At 45.4% G+C, this 14,580-nt stretch overlaps 1 protein-coding gene across 6 annotated transcripts in view; it reads right to left on the reverse strand.

Moving 5' to 3' along the window:
• Window positions 1–14,580, reverse strand: part of cadm3 (cell adhesion molecule 3) — a 119,814-nt gene that overhangs the window by 9,607 nt on the left and 95,627 nt on the right. For 2 of the 6 annotated variants that reach the window (XM_071206244.1, XM_034104639.2), the window contains exons 7-9: window positions 13,775–13,865; window positions 5,085–5,257; window positions 328–453 (exon numbers count right to left, since the gene is read on the reverse strand). In XM_071206244.1, the coding sequence (XP_071062345.1) occupies window positions 328–453; window positions 5,085–5,257; window positions 13,775–13,865 (390 nt within the window). Of the gene's footprint in view, window positions 1–327; window positions 454–2,809; window positions 4,634–5,084; window positions 5,258–13,774; window positions 13,866–14,580 lie in introns of those variants that run through there. The other 4 variants (XM_071206245.1, XM_071206246.1, XM_071206247.1 and 1 more) reach the window with 4 other exon arrangements.

Below are 14,580 nucleotides of genomic sequence, written 5' to 3' on the forward strand. Positions count from 1 at the left end.
AAATGCAATGAATAAACATCCACTTATTGTTATTCATACAATTTCTTACTCTGTCTTGAGAGAAACTGAGTGAGGTTTATCCACAGATTCCCTTTTGGGTGCGTGTGCATTTTCTGTACATTGGTATGCATATGCATGTGTGCACGTGTGATATCCAATCTTAGTGCACATGTATCCCTACTTATGCAAATGGATGTCAGTGTACGCTCATGCATGCATGCATACATGTCCTTGTTTGTTGTGTAAGTGTGTGCGCGTGTGTGTGTGTGCGTGCGTGTGTGTGTGTGTGTGCGTGTGTGTGTGTGTGTGTGTGTGTGAGCAGGTGACCTTTGTGTCTGATGAGGTATCTGCCGAGGACGATGAGGAGGCAGAGCAGGATGAAGACGATAACGGCTACCACCCCTCCGATCACGGCGTGGTCCACCCCCGAAGACGTCGACATGGCTGTGGGGTCTTCAGTAGAGGGTGTGGTGGAAGGAGAGGAGAGATGTGAAGAGGAAGTCATGTCGTAAAGATAAGAGACGTAATGAGGAAAGGAAGGAGAGAAACGGGCGTGGAAGAGACAATAGAAAATGAGGTGGAGACGGGGAGAAAATATAGAGGGGACAGAGATTGAGGGCAGATGGGGAGGAGGGGGGTGGCGTATGAATATTGGCGGAAACAGGAGACAGATGATGAAAGGCAGCAGAAATGAGAAAGAGAGAGAGAGAGAGAGAATATAATGGGGAGAGTGACGGAGAGAAGGCAGACGGAAAAGAGAAGAAGAGGGGAGCAGACTTGTCAATATATAATACCAGACACAGCGACAACCTTCAGAAGACAAAGACACGGGTTCAGAACAAGCCAGGCGAAAGGAAAAGGTGCCACCGTGTCGGCCTCTTTTAGAAAATGTTTCAGAAGTAATATGCGACAGGGTTGTTAACCCATTACGTCCAGATCTCTACGACAGTCTGCTAATGTTGGGCGAACATCTAGCACTACGCTAAGGATCGCCTTGCTTTGCTTTGGATTAGAGAAGTCGGAAAATGCTCCAGTTGGGGGAATCCAAGGCCGTATTATTAACCAGGAAATGGATTAAACTTCTCCATCACTTCAAAAGCACCCAGGACGGATCCAGCGTTTAATTATTCTGTAGTACTCCTTTCATATAGACTATGCACTAAAGTAGAAACTGTTTTATTTGTACATCGACAAATACTTTTACACGAGTAGCAATACCCTGGTAGTTTGCTTGCATTATGAACACACACACAGTATTAGTGTTGCTGGTGCTTGTGTCCACTCTTCGAATGCGTGTGGATGGAGTTGACATTTGAGGTCGGTCAAGCTGAAAGCAATAGCGCTTCTCTTTCACCGCTTCTGTAAAAGCGTGCGAGGTTTCCACCCAACAGCCGCCGCAGAGATGTGAGATGTACTTCCCCCAGTTCGCCTCGCCGCAGCCACTTTAGCTGCTTCGCCCTCAGAGAAGAAAGCAATCTGCGGCGAAATAATTTGATACATCATTTATTTCGCCTGACTTTTTAGACCGGACCAGGGTGTCACTTTGAAAGTCACTCAAACGGGCATACTTCAAAGGCAACACTTATCATAAGGAGGGATGAAGGAAAGAGAGACTGGCTTGCACTCGGTCAGTATCTGAGGGGTCAACCCATTCTGGAGGACAAGGATTCAACCGTTCAGAGGAGGAAACAGCTAGTGGTACAGAGGACAGCGACACACACTGACCACCAGTGATGGAGAGAAAAGGGAAGGACACTTTACAGCGGGAAGGACACAGCATGAGGGGCTGAATGGGCGGTTTCAGCGAGTGACAGAGAAGTGAAGGGGCATGACAACAGCCAACCAGAGGCCAGAGGCAGACAGGGAGGAGAGGAGGGAGGAGGGGGGAGGACTCTGAGCAGCAGTCAGAATGACACACACTCACACACACACACACACACACACACACACACACACACACACACTCTGGCTGGCCGGCGTGGAGGTGAGAGGGGCATGCTGACGAGGTGAGACTGAGAATGAGCCCATAAATCCTGCTGTCAGCATCAAAGCAAAGCAGACAAGACCCGATAACACCTCAACGCCTGACCCCCCCTCCCACACACACACACACACAGAAAACACACACATACACATAGAGAAACGCACACGGAGGAAATGGTACAGTGTAAATGACTTGTACCACTTAAGGGGTCATGCTAGTGTGTGTGTGTGTGTGTGTGTGTGTGTGTGTGTGTGTGTGTGTGTGTGTGTGTGTGTGTGTGTGTGTGTGTGTGTGTGTGTGTGTGTGTGTGTGTGTGTGTGTGTGTGTGTGTGTGTGTGTGTGTGTGTGTGTGTGTGTGTGTGTGTGTGTCAGATATATCTCAATGCCTGGTGTGAATGCTGGCAGTGGTGGAAAGTAACTAAGTACATTTACTCAAATAATAATAAGTATCTGACCGTGTTAATTACTCGTTACTTTATAGATTCAGATTATATAAATATAATTGCAGGTAAAGACATCCAGTGGCAGCATGTCAGTCATTCAACATGTTTTTAATGCATAACGTTTACTTGTAACAGAGTACGTTTATACTGTAATGTAGTATTGACGTTTGAGTACTTCTTCCACCTCTGAATGCTGGTCTGTTGCGTGTGCGTGTGTGTGTGTGTGTGTGTGTGTGTGTGTGTGTGTGTGTGTGTGTGTGTGTGTGTGTGTGTGTGTGTGTGTGTGTGTGTGTGTGTGTGTGTGTGTGTGTGTTTTGTTGTGTTTCCGAATTCCTCTGTGAAGCCAGGACCAGGCATAAGGTTATAATAAAACTGATTTATTTCAGGAATACACTCAATACAAGGAATACAATGGCTCAGCTGAGGTTTCTGGAGATCAGTGTTTCCACTCCAAGCAGTTCACTGTCTCACACTTTCCTTCCAGAGCCCCGGAAACCGGCAGAACACAGTATCATATACTTCATGCATAGGAAGAGGTGTCCTCTTTTGATTGGTTATGTCTATTTTGAGTATAGTGCTGGAGATTTCTTGTTGGAGTACAGGCCACGCCTCCTGGCCTCACGAGGTCCCACAGATCCAGCCTTGTCCAAGGATGTACCGGGCCCTACTCTGTCCTGCACTATTCTGCCTGTCTCTGCTGTCACGCGCTATGCTCTGAACTGCTTGACGCCTGGCACGGGACTGACAGACAGGCAACAACAGACAGACCGACAGAGCTACAGATAGACAGGAATACAGACAGGTGGACAGGTGGACAGGGGGACAGGTGGACAGATAGACAGACGGACGAAAAGAGAGAACGACAGGAAGTCAAAACGACAGATGATTGGTGAAAAAATTATACCTGGAATGTTCTCTGCGGCATCATTTCAAGTGGATGAGTTGATGGATTGTTGGATGTTAGATGGATGGATGGATGGATGGATGGATGGATGGATGGTTTGATGAAAGAGAAGAGTGTGTGTTGGAAAGTTTGGGCGGGGTTGGGGATTCAAAACAGAAAGAAAATAGAAAGGCAAACAAGAAAAAAAAACATGAGTTCAAACGGCCATTTTTTTTAATTCATTCTGTTTCTTCTGAAAGCTCTGAGTGTGTGTGTGCACGGGTCTGCATGTTAACCCTCAGATGCACAGGTGGGGCTTTTTGGACCCGGTGAGCTGGTTTTCTTGAAGTATCTTTGGAATTATATTTTTTTATCATTTCATATTCCAGCTAATCCTCAAAAAACATGTTTTGAATTTCATGCCATTCACATTTTAAATTTACATTTTAAGAAATTGTAGTTTTTGTATTTCTACCCCAAGCTTCCATAAGTGGGTCAAAAATGGCCCGCATGCATTTTCTATGGGTCCTATGGGGAAACGTTCTTTTTCAATTTGTAAAAAAAATGTCTAAAATTATAAATAGTGACAAATTAAATATAATATATTTCTAGTGTGAAACAAAATATAATACTAAATATTATACAAGTGATTTCTCTTAACCAAAATGACCATAAAAACACATATTATTCTATTACGGGTCCTTTTTGACCCACTTATGGAAGAGTGCAGGGCCCAGTCACTCGGGCATCGAAGGGTTAAACACACTCCCAGCATCCTTCACTGCTCCACACGGCAAAAGCATAGTTAGTGTATTGAAAGGAGAAACACACAGCGAAGTGGATGGTATCTGTTTTTCCACTCCATTACTAAGCTTCTCGCATCTCTCTTGTTGTTGTTGTTGTTGTGTACAAGTGTGTAACTCAGATGGTTTTACCTGTGAAAGTGTAAACTCCGATCAGCCCGACGGTAACTGAGGGAATAAGGGAGGAGGAGTTGGAGGAGGAGGAGGCATGGGAGGGAGCGATGCTTGCGGAGGTGGTAGGAGAGGAAGGAAGGTCGTGGAAGAGAGCGTTTGAGAGGGGACTGGAGGACAATTCAAAGATGCCGGTCGACATGTCAGCCGTGGAGGGGGTGGGAGATGCAGAGGAGTCGGGGGAGGAGGTGGAGGTAGGGGTAGAGGTAGAGGTGGGGTCAGGTAGAGGTGGGGTCAGGAAGGGAGGAGTAATCAGAGCCGGAGCCAGAGAAAACATCAAGAGGAGAGGAAGTGGGAAGGGAGGTTGTAGAGTCCAGGAAGGAGTCGGGGGAGTCTGGCTCCATGAGATCTGAGGAGGAGGAGGAGGAGGAGGAGGAGGAGGAGGAGGAGGAGGAGGAGGAGGAGGAGGAGGAGGAGGAGGAGGAGGAGGAGGAGGAGGAGGAGGAGGAGGAGGAGGAAGATGAAGGCGTAGGAGAAGTTGGAAATGAGCAAGCGAAGCGCCCAAAAGAACCATGGATCGAAGCGCACGGGACACACATCAAAAGTTAAAGGGAAAAGAAGCGCAAGTACGAGCGAAAGCGGTTTGGATGGTTATGGTGGCGCGGTTTGGATGAGACAAAATCAACAAAAAAATAGGAGGAAAGAAACGAAAGAAAATCAGAAGAGAAAAAAGATGGAAGAAACACGACAAACGACAGAAATAAAGAAACGTGATGAAGAGAAGTAAAAGAAAAAGACATCTTCCTCTACATCCGGGCCCGTCTCTATCCCAATTCCCTCCTCTCACTGTGCCTCGTTACCTTGCACCAGGAGAGTGAACTCCCCCTGGCTGTTTCCTATGCCGTTGTCAGCGTAGCAGAGGTAGACGCCATTGTCTGATTTGTTGAGACTCTCGAAGCACAGGTGAGCACCGTCCACTTTGGCCTGCGGGGGGAGCACTTCGTCCTTCTTATCCCACTTGTATTCGGCAGGCCTGTTGAGAGAGACAGGAGAGAGACACCGAGTTGAACTGTACCGTTTTCCAAGTCACTAAAAGTAAAAAATCAAAAGAGGGGTGAAGTGATGAAAGGAGAGGGGAGGATGAGGAACGATGATGGGGAAAAGATAAGAGCAGGAGAGGAGAGCAAGTGAGAGCAAATAAGAGAAGAAGATGGATGTCATCGCGAGAAAATAGAGAAGGGACTGAGGGAGAAGGAGAGGATGAATGATGGATGGCACGGAGGGCCGAGAGTTGTCGCAAAGGTGAAATGAAAGAAGAAGAAAATGGTGGAACGGAGGACAAGAGTGGAAGAAGAAAAGAGATTTCAATCAGCCCGCGTTGAAAAATCCATTCTGCATAACAGATTGTGTATGAGAGAGATAGCGAGACGTGTCTTGATAAAAGAATCAATTATGTAAATGTTGGAGTCCTTAAGCACTGTACGGTGATTACAGTGACGGGGAGACGGAGACGGGGACAGACCTGAAACGGTCGCACTGATTAATCGCTCTTGGAAAATGTGAGGAAACCCTCAGCGACTCCGAAAGGTGCGATCCGGAACGTTCCCAATGGAGGCTATTTGCGGTTGTACAGTTTCGGTTAAAGACAAATAATATTTTCTTGTTGAATTATGAATTGTAATATATGAATTTGTTTATTTAATGCTCTTATGCTAATCACTTCCTGTATTCCCGTGATAAAAGGGACATGCGCAATACAGCTCCGGTGGAAGCAAAGCCGACGGTGTATAAGTGCATGTATTCCTCTGTCACGTATGTTCACGGTATTCCTGCCCTAAGATCACGGCATCTCTTGAACCAAGCTCCGTCAGATTTAATCTATGGATGTTTCTAGAAGGCAGAAGCTTTAATAATTCTAACTGTTGTTGCTGCTGGGCTTCTCAAAGTGAGTAGAAAGCCAAAGAGAAACAAGTCTGCTCCCCTGACACCGGCTGCTGAGCAAACACTTGGGAGGCTGTGGACTAGGAGGCTCAAAGTCTACAATATGTGTTATTTTAGGAATACAAATCCTAACAAATCTAAAACATATATATCTGTTCAGTAAGCCGTCCTGAGGCAAATTAATATTCATGTCAAATTACATGCAATACTGGAATCAGATGTTGTTGCACACCACCTTCAAATGCTATCATGCAATGCAAAAGACTTGTTTATGACACATCATTTAAAGAGGCCCTGTTCTGCCTTTTGGGGTTTTCCATTATCTGTGTGTGTTATAGGTTTACGTCTGCAACGGCTAGAATCTGTGAGTTGACCTCCCTCACACACCCTGAAACGCCTCCATCGGACTCCTTTGTTTACTTCCTGAACATAGTGACATCACTGTGTAACACTCGCGCTTCGATTGGCGCTCCAACACATTGTACGTGATAGGCTAAGGGGCGGGACATCTCTAAGCGGTCGACCGATCACAACAGAGCCGGCAAGCTAACCAACCAGAGCAGACTGGGCTCTGGTTTCAGACAGAGGGTGAAAAGAGAAGCTGCAGCACAGAGACATGTCACAGTAGAAGCACACAAAACGAATATGAACCTCTTTAAAAGTCGATCTTTGTCAGAGCAGTCAGTCGACGTGCCCAAAGCTACGTTTGTCAGACCAGTTGCCTCCATGCACGTCTAAAATCCATGTTTTATCCCCGGCTATGAGCTCCGCTTGGATGGACACTTTTCAATTAGCTCGCATGCATTAATAAACACTGCACACAAGTCATGATACGCTTGAAGTCATTCTTCATTGTAATTACTTTAGAGCAGCATATCCCTCCCTCTCCGAGCTGTAATCATTATCAGGGTAAAGAACGCGCTATTGGGTGTTTTTGCTAAATTATGTTAATGTCTCAACATGTTATAATCCAACACTTATCTAAGATACCGAAAGCAATTGTTGTGTGATCAGTATGTTACCAGTTAGGCTGATTAAAGGATAAGCACTCCATATTGTTCCTGTGTCCCAAATCCCTGAGAAGACCAACAATCCTGCAGAAGATTAACATATTTAACGGCGCTCTAATTACTCTTAAAACCTGCCTCTGCACTTTAAAGAGTTCTCAAGCGTTTGGTTTAACATAAACAGTTTGATGAATGAAATCATGGAGCTCTCATCCGTGTGTTTGAATACACAAAAGGCAAAACAATTCTGATGTACTTCCTGCCAGCACCAAGCATCAGAAGGACAGCCGCTTCTCTCTGGAGTCAGTGCCACTTTATATGAGCCGCAGTGAGAGTTCATATTTGTCTTGCTCACACAACTCTAAATTAATGCTATGTGTCCGCTATAGGTGCAAACAAGCCACTGTGAGCTAGTTCGCCATAACACCTTTATTAGGTGGTAACGTGTATGACTACAGCAAATTGCCCTTCACCTTAGTGGCCGAAAGTGTACGAGAAACGTCTGCAGCGAGGAGAGACACGAGGAGAGTTGGAGCTTTGATGTCAAACACTGGTAGTTTATTACAAGTCAACGGCCGGAGAATTCATATCACAAGTCACAGCAGGTTCTGCACGGGTGGGTTGCCATGACAATTCTGCGCAGCCTCTCTCTCGATAGACCTTTTAACTAGTTTACAGAGAGTTGATCAGCATATTGGGGGAGGCGTAAACATCTGTGGTGTTTAGAAGCCAGCGTTCCCACCGCCGTAAACCATTTTGTGACCGAGAGTTGAACTGGTTTATCAAGATAGCTGGAGCCTCCCATTCCTTAAGAGAGATAACAGAGCCGGGGTTTGGTCGTAAATGTCAACCGGCAATACGGTTAAATATCTTAGGAGTAAGGAAGCATTATTATTTGACACTTAGGAAGAGAGAAGATAATGCAAAGTAGGTTTAAGGATGTTTAACAAATACAATTAGAAGATTATTTATATAATAGAATAATGACTTTCTATTTATACTATATGTTGTCAAACAGCTTTGCAAAGGTAACTCAAAGAGGAGAGCATCTGTTGGGGACTATTTTCAGCTGCGGATTAATACACATTAGGCGCACAAACAACAAGTCAGAGTGAAAGTGGCTCAGAGTTTTTAGACGACACGAGAGCAGAATAAAGTACATCAAACTTTAACGTTAAAGTGTTTTTTATAGGATTTGTAAACAACATAAAAAGAGAAATCTAAAAGTAGAAATATAGATTACAGTGGGCCTTATCGTTATCCAGTTTGCAGATTACTGTAATCTTGTTACCCGTCAGCTGCTGTTTTGTAACCGTGACAATGACCTTGCACGCGAAAGTTATGCAAGGCTTTTCAGCTGCGAACATGTAACGGTAAGTGAACAGTCTGTGGCTAAATTATTCAGAAACGTGATGCAAGCACTTGCGGTGCTCCTGCTGATTGAATAGATAAGAAACATAATAGAATGTTCAGCACTAACTCCTTTCTCTCCTATTAGAAAGCTCTCGCTGCCGGGCGACGACGAAACGCAGGATCGGATTGGATACAGAGCGTTATTCATTTGAACCTGACAGCATGTGACCACAGAGAGGAGTGTGTGTGGAGTGTGGCATTCGTTGAGTTTGATTGGGGGGGTGGGGGAGACGGGGGATGGGTGTGGCGGAGGAAAGGTGTCGTCGCGGTGATTGGGTTTTGACTGACAGCTGCGGGGGCAACCTGTATCTGATTTGATTGGACACTAGCTCATCCACAAGCGGCGGTGCACACAGCTGAGCAGGCTCCCTGTCTCGCCTCTGCACACACACACACACACACACACACACACAACACACACACACACACACACACACACACACACACACACACACACACACACACACACACACACACACACACACACACACACACACACACCGACGTTCTCTTGTTTGCTCTTCCTCTCTCTGTCTTAGTCATTCTCTTCTTGTCACCAAATCTTTCTGTCTCCTCTCCGCCCACGCCTCTCTCCTCTCTCCTTCCTATCGGTTTGTTTTCTTCTCCTCTCTACCCCTTGTCATTTTTATTTTTTGCTGCGATCTCACAGTGTCCCTCTGCACTCACCTTATTATTTAACATCCAGTCCCTTCCACTTCAACTTTTATCCAAAGCCTCTCTGTATATGATGATACACTGCCTCGGCCATTTTGAACTGCATGGCCCTATTTATTACCTCATAACATGTCTTCATCTTGTATAGGACATGCATAATTCAATGGAGGCTGTCATGCGGAGTGTATACAGTTATACAACACATAAATAGATTCCTAGCTAGCATAGTGTAGGTGGTCCCAGTGGGAATTGAACCCCTGGCCATGGCATAATGTTCACGCCCTTCTTTGCCACGTTTATATTTTATCGACCCATTTGCTGACTGTTAAAGCTCGTTAATGCCATGACTGTCACCTCCTCCTGCCCCGCCTCCTGTCTGTTCCACCTGCCAATCAAACTAGTCTTATTCCTAGACTCTGATGTGATGAGCTGACAGGGGGAAGGGGGTTGACAGGAGAGCAGAGAGGGAGGAAAAGGAGGAGGGATGGGGAGGGTGTGAGGAGAGATAGAGGAGAGTTATGGGTAAGGATTGGGAGAGGAAGAGGAGGAGGAGGGCGAGGAGGAGGAGGGCGAGGAGGCATCGTGACAAGACGGAGGGGAAGAGAACGAGCCGTGAGTGACACAGCGGCGGAGAGATATCTGATGATGGAGAGATGGAGGGAGGCAGGGAGGGGAGGACAGGGGGTGGAGGAGGGACGAGAGTGGATCGATAGGGCTGCCTGGCTGAAGGTTCATCTATAATGCAGAAAGGCCAGAGGAAAGAGTGTATTTGTGTGGGCAGGACTTAAGACGGGGTGCAGTTTGTTTCTGTGCCTATCAGGAACATTGTGTACACACTGTATCAGTGAACACGCCGCAGCTTGTACGAGCACCTTTCTTGGCTAAACGTCATGTTTGCACCGTGAGAAAGTGCCAGTGATTGGTTGGTGTGCTACCTGAACATGTATCGTGCCTGTATGGTTATTGATTTGTCTTCTGTGCTATTTGACATCCTTTCACTTCCAATGCGTTTTACATGTGTGCTACTCTAAACGCTGGACTGACATGCTTCTGAAATCTCTGAAAACTCTCCACCTGCCCTGGAAAAAAGAATCCTCCAGCCTGCCTCTTTTTATTAGAGTCCTGTCTCGCATCAGCATATACTTGATTCCTTACAACGGCCACTGACATTAGGAGAAACGCGCTGCACTTTCAGTGGATGTAGATTTAAAAACACATGCAAATGAAGAAACATCTTCACTAACTTGACAACACCAGCACAGAGTTTATAAATAAAAATAAAAAATAATGTTTTTAAAAAAACGCTGCAAGAAGCTCAAAACACAACAGAAACGGGGACACTAAAAAGTGACGCACACATCTAGGACCAGAGCGCTTGTTAACGTTTCTTTTCTTCTTTTTTTTTTAAAGTTGGCCAACTGTCAATGTTGGCAGTCTGTTCATAATATTAACTCTTTTGTCAGTATATTTGAAATGACTAGGTTGGCTACGTTAGCTATCTAGCTTACAGCAGAGCTACAATTATATTGGAAGGAATCATGCGATCACTCGTACATTTTAGTAATGTTTCCAGTGACAGTTGGCCAATTTTATAATCCCCGAATCACTTTTTAGTTTCCCCTTTTCAGTTGTGTTTTGAGCTTCTTGCAGCATCTTTGTATTCGCAGCGTTTCATCTATAGCAGTGCTTCTCAAAGTGGGGTCCGCGGACAACTGGTGGTCCGTGAGCGCCCCCTAGTGGTCCGTGAGTATATTGGTAACATTTCACATTTGAAATAAATACATTTAAGTTTTTCGCACTCTCGCGGGAATATCTCCGCAATGGAACGAGCTTAAGTTTCACTTTCGATTGCATGATATAGCCCAGATAAACACCTTCATCACACATGTTGCCACTTGTTTGTACCATTTTCAGGCGATTTGTAAAAAACGATGTGTTTTTGGAGTTAGGTGGTCCGTGAGTGTTTTTTTATGGTGGTCCTTGGTATGAAAAAGTTTGAGAAACACTGATCTATAGGGAGCTTTTAATAAACCCTGCGATGTTTCGTCAAGTTGGTGAATGTTTTCGAAGTGTGTTGTGAAGTGGGTGAAGATTTTCTTTTTGATTTGTTCCGTTCATGGTATGCACAACTTAAAGGTGGGGTAGGTACGTTTGAGAAACCGGCTCGAGATAAAAGTGACCTACATTATGACACTTAAAGGTGGGTAGGTAGTTCACTTCAGAAACACTTGTTGTTATATTCCATGGAATGCTCTTAACATCCCGATAGCAATGAATATTTGAGATAGACTTTTATTAATCCCCGTGGGGAAATTGTTTCTCTGCATTTGACCCATCCCAGTATAGGAGCAGTGTGCTGCCATTTTGAACGGCGCCCGGGGAGCAGTGTGGGGAAAGGTGCCTTGCTAAGGGACACCTCGGTAGCACATGGTCTTGCCGTGACTTGAACTGGTGACCTTCCAGTTGCCAAGCCAACTCCCTATCGACTTCGCCACCACCAATACACGATATCTTAAGTGCTTTGACAACAAATCCATAATAAAATTAATCTGTGGAAGCCGTAGTGCTGTAAAAAGCACGATGGCCTACCTGCATGTCAGCCTTCCATCTGTGCACAAACTTATCTCGTGCCCTCATTGGTCATGTGTTTTCAAATTCTAGCGCACTCGAGCTGGTTTCTCCATTCTTACCTACCCCACCTTTAATGTATAATAATTGTTAACAAAACATGTCTCTGTAAACACACCATTGACCGAAAAGGAGCAGGGAGAAGAAAATAATCTTATATTACCTGCCCCTGATTTTGTATTTGCATCGTTTTTGAAAACTGCAGCGTTTCTCCAAATGTAAGTGTTTTGGGACATTAACATGTTTGCCACTGTCGCCTACTTTAATAATCGAAAACAGGCCAGGTTTCCATGTTAGATTAACTAAGCATCAACTGTAAATGAATGACAACCTACTAGGTAATTGACAAGAAGAAGACATAAGAATATTATATTAGGAACTCACACCAAGTTCAAGTCGTGTAAGTGAGAGAGCACATTATTACTGGCCGAGAAGAGACGATAAAACGGATATGAGCACTCTCACAAAGAGAGTACATAAACCCCTCAATTAAGTGGCCATCTAGGAACTGTGAGGACCAGAATTTAATGAATGTTCAAATACTTAAAGAAAGCGACCTTATGTGGTCCTGGGAATAAGCAAATGTGGCAGTGACATGATGTTACAGCAGCTTAAAAAGTGTCTGACCTTGACACCAAACGCAGTGGCATCTCTCTAGGAAGCCCCTCCTAAGGGCTCTTACTTCTGTCAAATGTGAGCATTACTCAAACTCTTACTTAATTCCCTATTTATCGGCACAGGGAATAACGCCTAGATGATGTCTGGGTGTGACCCGAGATAACAACCTGTCCTTCACTGCAAACATCGCTGCTACAACCCGCTGCTGCAGATACACGCTTTACCACATCAGGAGGACGCGTCTCCAGCTGACCCAGAAAGCCACGCAGGTTCTGGTCCAGGCTCTCGTCACCTCACGCCTAGACTACTGCAACTCCCTCCTGGCTGGTCTACCTGCATGTGCCATCCGACCTCTGCAGCTCATCCAGAATGCAGCGGCTCGTCTGGTCTTCAACCTTCCTAAATGTTCCCACACCACTCCGCTCCTCCGCTCCCTCCACTGGCTTCCTGCTAGAATCCACTTCAAGACACTGGTACTTGCGTACCATGCTGCGAATGGATCTGGCCCTTCCTACATCCAGGACATGGTTAAACCGTACACCCCAGCGCGTGCACTCCGCTCTGCATCAGCCAAACGGCTCGCTGCACCCTCGCTGCGAGGGGGACCCAAGTTCCCATCAGCAAAAACACGTGGGTTTGCTATCCTGGCTCCAAAATGGTGGAATGAGCTCCCATTGACATCAGGACGGCAGATAGCTTACACACCTTCCGGCGCAGACTGAAAACTCATCTCTTTCGACTCCACTTCGAGCGATAGAACTATTAACAAAGCACTAATATACTAATAAAGGACTGGCTTATCTATAGCCAGTTGAGTAGCACTTGAAATGATTTTGCTCTATGAAACCTGATGTACTTTATGATTCTGTTTTCTTCAAGTTTGTATTTTGTTGGTCGAACGCACTTATTGTCTCTTTGGATAAAAGCGTCAGCTAAATGCAATGTAATAATAATAATAGTAATGAAAACTGTGTGCAAATGTTCTGTTTTGTAATTAAATATTGTTATCTTGATATACAATTATTAAAAGCAGTATTTTATATTTTGATGCTGCTATTCTGAAGCTATTTTAAACTTACTGATAACGCGCAGTCGGTAAGTGGCTGTGTGTGTGTGTGTGTGTGTGTGTGTGTGTGTGTGTGTGTGTGTGTGTGTGTGTGTGTGTGTGTGTGTGTGTGTGTGTGTGTGTGTGTGTGTGTGTGTGTGTGTGTGTGTGTGTGTGTGTGTGTGTGTGTGTGTGTGTGTGTGTGTGAGAGAGTGTCTCTTACTCGGGGTTGCCGTTGCCCAAACACTGGAGACAAAACTTCTCTCCCTCTCTGGGCAGATGGCTCTCAGGCAGGATCTGCACGTCTGGGGAATCTGTTCGAGCAGGGAAAAACACAAACACACACACACACACACACACACACACACACACACACACACACACACACACACACACACACACATTGTTGTTACATAACACAGGATTCAAAACCGTGCTGACAGTGGCGACAGTCTCATTCATCCCCGTCTCATATCTACTCCCATCTGCATCATGTAGGCGTCACCATCTCTGCCTCCCACCATGACATAACCCTTACACAACATATCACTTTCCCTGGGTGGTGCAGTGGCGGGGTCTCGCCCACAGGGGGCAGCACCGACACTGAGTCCGGAGACGAGGCTGCTCCATTTATAGTTTCATTTCAGATGGTAACCTGTCGTGATGGGAATTACCGCTCTTGCCGTTCAAAAGAGATGTTTCTTTTTTAAGCGGGTGTTACGGAAATCTTAGACCTAGTCAATACTGTGGAGATATACAATTTAGAATGACCAATCAATAAACTGGTGAAACAAACAGATGTGTCTTTCTGGTTCTTCATTCGAGGCCAGGTACAGGTCTCACAGCGTACAGAGTGCACACAGAGGAAAGTGTGTGTGTGGGTTTTATAGGATCTCGACAGTTCAACAACACTTCGTCACCTTTCACCGTGGCAGGGCTGGATGGAGAGATACGCCGCTTTCCAGAGGAACAGAAACTGAACATTGCTGATATAATAAATCAGGAACTGGTTAAAGACAGGAATGTGTC

Source organism: Pseudochaenichthys georgianus, chromosome 17, assembly GCF_902827115.2.
Source record: "Pseudochaenichthys georgianus chromosome 17, fPseGeo1.2, whole genome shotgun sequence".
Classification (NCBI taxonomy): domain Eukaryota; kingdom Metazoa; phylum Chordata; class Actinopteri; order Perciformes; family Channichthyidae; genus Pseudochaenichthys; species Pseudochaenichthys georgianus.